The sequence below is a fragment of the Epinephelus moara genome, chromosome 2 (assembly GCF_006386435.1).
Source record: "Epinephelus moara isolate mb chromosome 2, YSFRI_EMoa_1.0, whole genome shotgun sequence".
NCBI classification, from domain to species: Eukaryota; Metazoa; Chordata; class Actinopteri; order Perciformes; family Serranidae; genus Epinephelus; species Epinephelus moara.
Window position 1 is genome coordinate 18762654 of NC_065507.1, and position 7889 is coordinate 18770542.

At 39.6% G+C, this 7889-nt stretch overlaps 1 protein-coding gene across 1 annotated transcript; it reads left to right on the forward strand.

Annotated features, from left to right (window-relative positions):
- The first annotated feature begins 2142 nt into the window (after positions 1-2142).
- Positions 2143-7889, forward strand: crybb1l3 (crystallin, beta B1, like 3). The gene is made up of 6 exons (XM_050074345.1): positions 2143-2293; positions 3521-3594; positions 3684-3802; positions 4484-4616; positions 5089-5231; positions 6933-7889. The coding sequence occupies exons 2-6, from the start codon at positions 3529-3531 to the stop codon at positions 7099-7101; spliced, it is 630 nt and encodes a 209-aa protein (XP_049930302.1). The 5' UTR covers positions 2143-2293; positions 3521-3528; the 3' UTR covers positions 7102-7889.

A 7889-nucleotide genomic window follows, 5' to 3' on the forward strand; every position in this document is an offset into this window, starting at 1 on the left:
AGATATCTCAAACTGGAATTACAGATATCCACAATTCAGTTGCAGATATCCGCAATAACAATTGCAGATATCCGCAACTACATTGGAGATATCTATAATGACAAACCCCATACACATGAATGGCAAAAGTAGTTTGAATCTTACTAGTCAAAACTGAATTACAGATATCTGTAATGAGAGTTTTGACTAGGCAAAATTGAATTACAGATATCTTGAATAAGAGTTTTGACTAGGCAAAATAATGTTGCAGATATCAGTAATGAATATCCAGTCTAGCGATTAAATGTTAAAACGGCTTGCCATATTCAGTGCCTTGTGGTAGATTCTAGATGTCCCTGGAAGCAGTGGAAAAAGGAGAAGGAACATATTTTTTTTTACAGACTATCTGTGTCACGTATTTCTTTCAGAATACAGAGACAGTTTTGGCAAATATGGCACACAGTTATTTTTTGTAAAAGTTACCAGCTGTGGCTTTGGTACTCTGGAATCAAATAAACGTCTGAAACAGTAAATTTGTTTGAGGTTTGTTTGGGAGCAAACTGAGTGTCAACTATAATTTGAAACATAGAAACTGTCATATTTGTGTTTTTCATTGCTTATTTAACCCTTTGAAACCTGAGCAAATTGGCTTGATTTCGGAAAAAGGCAATGAACCACTAAAGAAGAGATAACCCCCAAAACTGGCAAGAAATTAGTAAAAAAAAATTCTAATAATTTTGTAACAGAATTTTAAAATGCAATAATAAAGATAATGATTATAAATATTTTTTCCCTATTTTTCAAAATATTTTATTTATTTGCAGTTTGTGGGACAAAGGTTTAAATACTTGTGAAAGATGTCTGAAAGCAGCATGAGAAAAGCGACGCTCCAGGTTTCAGAGGGTTAAGCAAACTGATATTTCAGTCACACACAGAAAGATGATGAGAGACATGATGTTGACATTGTCTGTCAGGTGACCTTGTACAGACCAATATAAATGTTGTTACTGTGAATGTAGCGTGACTTGAAAAGGTAAAGATAAAACTATAACGCCAGGATATATTAGCCTCAGAAACACATCTAAATCCTGTTCTTAAAATGGGGTTGGGGTAAAATTCCCCTGGCCTGCAGGACGGGCTGCATGTTGGTGGTCACACAGGTGATAGCAGCACTAGTCCTGTGCACGAACCCTCAAACTGAGGAGTAAGAGCAGAATATTCTGAATCAGAGGGAACCTGATCAAGTTGCGTCTCTGTTCTTTCTCCCGTGTCTACTCTATAAATGTCTGAAATGGCTTACATGTTATATGTGGGTCCTATTCTATGCTCTATAATCATTCCTTTCATAAGTTCATACTGTTAATATTTCCTCACTTTTAAAACAGCTGCATCAAAATCATTAACATGACATCAGGTGGAAATCACAATGTTCTCATGAGGTCTGTCTGTTTGCAGTTGGCTTTGCAAGCATTTAAAAGAGCATACTGCAACAGGTGTGAGATATTCATGGGCAAATAGTCTGTGGCCTTTTGGTCCTGTTAGTGTGCATGCACAAATGCGTGTGTGTATATGACATGAGTGTGCGGGTGGGGTTGTATGAGATGTGCATGTATGGATACAGCCTGTCCAGCACTATAATACGCAAAACAGTGTCCGACACTCGCCTGCCCAAACAATAGAGAGATGGATGCTGCTCCTGCTGTCAGCACATTACACACACAGGGCTCAAAGGCTTGGGCCGGCTGCACCAAGGATCAATAGAAAGAGAGAGAATATGGAGGTGAAAGACAAACAGATCACAGAGAAGCTGGATGTAATGACAGAAGGGAAGGAGAGGGAAAATGGAGAAAGAGTTCAGAAAGAAAGTGAGGGACAGAATGTAAGGGTGGTGTCCGCAAAAGTAAGTGTGTGTGTGTGTGTGTGTGTGTGTGTGTGTNGTGTGTGTGTGTGTGTGTGTGTGTGTGTGTGTGTGTGTGTGTGTGTGTGTGTGCGTGTGTGTGTGTGTGAGGGTGTGGATGTGTGTGCGCGCGTGTAGAAAAGCAAACTTTCTGCTGATGGCAGTGACTGTCCCCGGTCCCCCACAATGGTGCTGGACAACAAAACAGGCAGCCGAGTCAGCACGACTTGCCCGCAGATAAGCAGCGTGACCTCTGACCTCGCACCGTGCTCCAAAGAGCTCGCAGCCAATGAGGAGTCAGAATCCAGCCTCTATAGACTCAGACTGGATGTGAATGTATATATATATCCCCGCTAACGACGCCTGCGTCCATCACTCTCTCCAAAGGTCGGTCCGTTTCAGCCTGCAATTGTAACTGTAAGTTTCCACTCTGAGGTCTACTCACTCTTTAAGAACTGCGAGATTCATTTCATATTAAGGGGGATATTGTGGTTTTCCTGTCTACTCACTCTTGGACTGAAAGAGCCAAGAAAGGATTGGCTCTTCTCTTAAACCTTAACGTTGGACTGAATAGATGGAATATTGGCATAAAATGCAGCAGGGTATGATTTTATGTTTTAGTGCTGCTCCTCCTGAGGTGAGATGGATGAGAAAGATGTGCCAAATCCTTTATCCTAAGAAATTTGGGCAGATTAGTAGTTTGTGGCTGGTTAGTGAGTGTTTTTAGTCTCATGGAGAGGACTAACTTCAGGGCATGTGATGGGAAAGTGAGAGGAAACACCACTTTGAGGATGGACTTGAAAGCAAAACATTAAAAAGAGCTCAGTTAGACTTTTACTGGAAAAAGAGAGAACAACTTTGTTTTACAAATGCATGCATGCAACAGTGTAGGTTTGGTTTCAGTACTGGGTGGTGGAACACATGAAATGAACAAAATCTACGCCTATGCTTGCTGCACATTATCGCAGAAATCAGCTTACTTTTCGCCTATTTTCAAATTTAAATTGGGTGAAAAGACTTGAGATTTATAGTTTAGAACATACGTCCAGAAGACAGAAATATCCTGTTTCACAATATGTTTTAACCTTGAAAGTCTTGTTTTCTTTTCTGTGACTTACACTGATTTAACTTCTTACTTTGCTGCACTGATGGAGTAGTGTACTCGAGGGTTTGTAAGTGCACCATGACATCATTGTTGGGTGTGGTTACAGGTGCTCATCCAACCACAGCCATCAGTTGTGATCATGGCCAGGGGTGAAACAGATGTTCAACCACAGAGGGCAGTAGAACACTTTTCAGCCTGGTGTTAGTTAACTCTTTAAAGGCGTCATTAGGATGCACATTCAGCCTGTTCTTGGTTTGTTTATTAAAGTGCACTTTCACTATAACCATCACAAAATAAAGAGACAGAAGACTGTTTGAAGAACTGCTTACAAAAAAAAGATGAATAAATGGATTGGGCAGCTGAAGGATCCCTTCAACGACTCTTAACAAGAGGAATCCTTGTGCTCACACACCTTCCATTCTACACACCACTCGGTGTACATGCTGTATTCCAGAGAAACAAGAAGCAGTTATCACTCTCTTCATAGCCCCTCAGTGTTTTGTGCAAATGGCTAACTGACTTTGTGCTTCTCTCTCTAGACCTGATCATGTCTCACTCAGGTGCTCAAGGTAGCATTGGCAGCCACTCTGCCATTGGGCTGCGCAATTACAAGGTACTTCTACTGTTTCCCAAAACTAAAAGTATGCATTGAAAATATTGTCACCTCAGAAATAAATGCATTCAGCTTGTTTTACCTTTCAGATATACCTCTATGAATATGAGAACTTCCAAGGCCGCAGGATGGACCTGTTTGGAGAGAGCCGTAACCTGTGTGAGAAGGGTTTCGACAGAGTCGGCTCCATCAGGGTCGAGTGTGGACCGTAAGTCAACGTCATTTCAGTCATGTCAACTGATAATCTTATTTCATTCTTATTTATACTATTTTTGCATTTATATTTGACAGACTTATTCCTATTTCTCAGCATTTTATTTTTTATTTGTATTTTATTTTATTTACATATTTAGTATAATGCACATATACATATTTCTTATATTTCTTATTTTAACATTTTTTTATATTTTCATATTTTTTCTATATTTGTTAAATATTGTAGCATAATGGGCATATTTGTGCATATTTCTTAATTTTATATTTTTCTATATTTCCTTAATATATGTTTTCATATGTTTCTATTTGTGTTTAATATATTAGCATAGTGGGCATATATTTCTTTTTATTTTCTTTATTTTTTTAAAATGTATTTATTTTTAAAAAATATTTTTTCTATATGTGTTAAATATTGTAGCATAATCTGCATATTTGTACTTCTTATTTTTCTAATTTTCCCATATTTTTTCTATGCCTATATATAAGAGCAACTGCAATGTGACCTTATTTATAAGCCCTCTGTTGCTGTCATGTTTTTATGAGGATGCACATGTTCTAAATATTGAGGGTGCTGCATCTCCTGACATCCCCACACCTGCCATCAAAATGTGTGATAACACTGCATATCTCCTCCCTAAGCAAAATATGTGTCTGTCTATCTCTGTCTTTCCAGCTGGGTGGGTTACGAGCAGCAGAACATGACCGGTGAGATGTTCATGCTGGAGAAGGGAGAGTATCCCCGCTGGGACACCTGGTCCAACAGCTACAGGTGTGACCGCCTCATGTCGGTCAGGCCTGTCAAAATGGTGAGTTGGGATCAGCCTGCAGAGTTTATTTTCTGTGCCTCTTGTCTGTTGTGATTGCAAGTACTGTGTTATATCACTGTTGTCTAGCTCTGTTTGGACCTCTCGTCCATCTCCTGCTGGCACAAGGGGAAGTGCTTTTTATAAATGCAGTTATATGTTTATTTATAGACTCATTCCACTGCCTGTATTTTTGGATTAAGCTTTTATTAGCCACGAAGACAAGTACAAGGATTCAGTGTCTTCCCTCAGAGGTTTGGCCCTGGCCTCTAAAACATTTCTATCCAAACCCCTTAATCATTATTACACAATAATTGTATTCATGCATACTTATCTACGTTTGTTGTTTTATATCTCGTTTACTGGCTAATATCTGGGACAGAGAAAGAATCAGAAGCTGCACCGACAACATCTTCAGGTAGCATCTGTATGAGAAGTAGGTTACTGATTTAAAAGAGATGTGTGTCTCTTATAGGACCCCCAGGACCACAAGATTTGCCTGTATGAATGTCCAGGCTTCGAGGGTCGTAAGATGGAGGTGTGCGATGAGGATATCCCAAGCCTGTGGTCTTACGGCTTCCAGGACCGTGTTGCCAGCATTCAGGTCACCGGTGGAACGTAAGTGTTCCTTTTTTTATCCCTCTATGGTTGTTTCTATCTAGGTGGTGACTAATGGTCAGAGAAAGTGACTTAATCCTCCAGAGGCCCTGTGTCCTCATATGAGGACATCACATTTTGGGTTTACTTGACCTTATACTTCATTCTGCTTGACTTAGACCTGTTGTCCTCATTTGTAGACACTTTTTTGTGCCATCTAGTGGTAGTAAGAGCACAATACACTAATCCATGTAAAAACAAGAGGGCAGCCATCTCTGCCAAGTCAGTCTGCAGCTAATCCTGACAAAAAAGGAGCAAGGTACAAAACCTGATCACATTTTATGGTTGAAACTTGGTTTATTTTACTATTATCATCTCATTTGAAGACAATGAGACTTAATCATCGTTGACAATGTTTAGTTTTTTATTCTTATCAGGTCCTACTGATCCCAAATAGCTAGGTGAAATTAAAAATGCATAACAAACAAAAGTTCGGGTCTCAGGAGGATTTTTTAAAGTGTCAAATCATCTATCGAGCAACAACAAATTGGACATTGTCAGTGCTTTGCTAATAGAGTAAGCAGCCCCTCCAGGATGTTGCAATTCATGCAAATTCAATCAACCCCCGTGAATTCTGCCTTGTAATTTTGTCCAGTCGCTGCAATCATCATAGCATTACGTCACCAAACTCACTTCCTTGTTTCTGATAGTGAAGATGCAGACATGTGTGACACTTACCAACTAAAATTACTGCTAAAGACCATGCAAGAGAGTTCCCTGATGTTCTGCACAAAGGCAGGGTAAACTGGACACACAAGGACGATAGACAAGACAAATCACCATGACAGAGGCTGTTGCATGTGGCATAAGCAGTATAGGTGAATGCTGAGGTCTAGGGCTGCAACTAACGATTATTTTCATTGTTGACTAATCTGTCGATTATTTCTTCGATTAGTCGACTAATCATTTTATCGTTAATGTGTTAAAATGTTGAAAAATGTCGGTCTGACTCTCCCAAACCCCAAAATTATTAAAGGCAATGAGCAACTTGGTAAGAAATGTCCCTCAAATTTCAAAAAAAATAATAAATTTAGAAAATGATTTTTAAAAAAATAGGGAGAAAAGCTAGGGAAACTATATTTATTATTATTATTGTTATTATTATGACATTTTAAAATTGTGTTACAGAATTATTATAATTTTTAGTCACTCTTTCCAGGTGATTCCCTGCTCATTTGTTTTTAATTTTTCTTTTTAATTTTTTTTTACTAAATTTATTTTTTTATTTTCTCTCTTTAGTAATTTCTTTACTTTTTTATTTTACTTTTTTTTAAAAATAATTATTCTACTAATCTCTAATTTCTTTGCCTTCTTCCCATGTCTTTAAAAGAAATCAAGCCAATTTGCTCAGGGTTAGGAATAAAAAAACAAAAAAGGCCAACTCCTTCCAAAATTACATCTTGTACGGTCCACTCCCAACTCGATGTCCTATTTCAGTATATCCTTACATATTACCCGTTATTATACTTCAACACTGCATATGCTGTCTACAGTCTCCTACTGTCATGTGCACTGAACTGCCTTACTGCGCCATACCTGTCATAAATAACTTGTGCCTGTATTCTAACACATGAATAAAGTAAATATAAACATAACTTTAGCAGTCAACTACACACGTAGCTCTTTGTGGTTCACATTTGTCTCTCTCTACTCCACACACAGCTGGGTGGGTTACCAGTACCCTGGCTACCGTGGCTACCAGTATGTGTTTGAACTGGGCCCTTACAAGCACTGGAACGATTGGGGAGCCCACCACCCCCAGATCCAGTCCATCCGCAGGGTGAGAGACATGCAGACGCACCGCAGAGGCTGCTTCGAGATGACCGCATAGAGAGGAGTCCAGCAGACTGTGGGCTAACAGGAGGGAATGACACAGGGGTCAGGCTTGCCTTGCTGCTAACCATCCCTTGGAAAATTCTTCAACAGCCACCTAGCCACACACAAGCTGATGGCTTTTGAATATTGTTACGCTTTTACTGGTACGGTTTGAGAGTTCTGTGGCATCGTGAACGACTGTCACAGACTTCCAGAGCAACTGTAACACTGGTCAAAACTGTAGCAATGCTCTCTGTCTACAGACCTCATAGAAAGATTATGAAAGGGGGATTAGAGGGGATTAGTTGATAGTTTGTGTTTATTAGTTTGTTTCAATGCTATTAAAACCCTTTTATTTTATTTTTATCTACTCGCCTATGTGTTTCTAGCTGACATGATGCCAATAAGCCTGCTCACCAAAGCGCTCTCCTGGGATCCACAGATTTTAGAGAGCAAAGGGATAAACAATCATATTACTCCTCACAAAGTACTACCATGGACAGCTCTCAGCTCTGCACATGCCCTGCAGTGAGTTTGCCAAGCAGAGGGAGGCACTGTCTCCTCGTCTCAAAGCAAATGGCTCTCTTAAGTGACAGGAAGGTGCCGGCCAGTCTGTGATTAAACAAGAGAAAGGCGGCCTTGCAGGGTTTTGTTTTTGCAGACATGAACATCTTGTGGCTGGCCCTTTTCAGCTCATTGATGGGGCTGTCAGGAAGATTTGCATTTTACACTTTCTCAGGGATGCTGGCATCTGGAAAGCAACTTTCCAGTGAAGACAATTGAAATAAAAATATTATAAAGTCA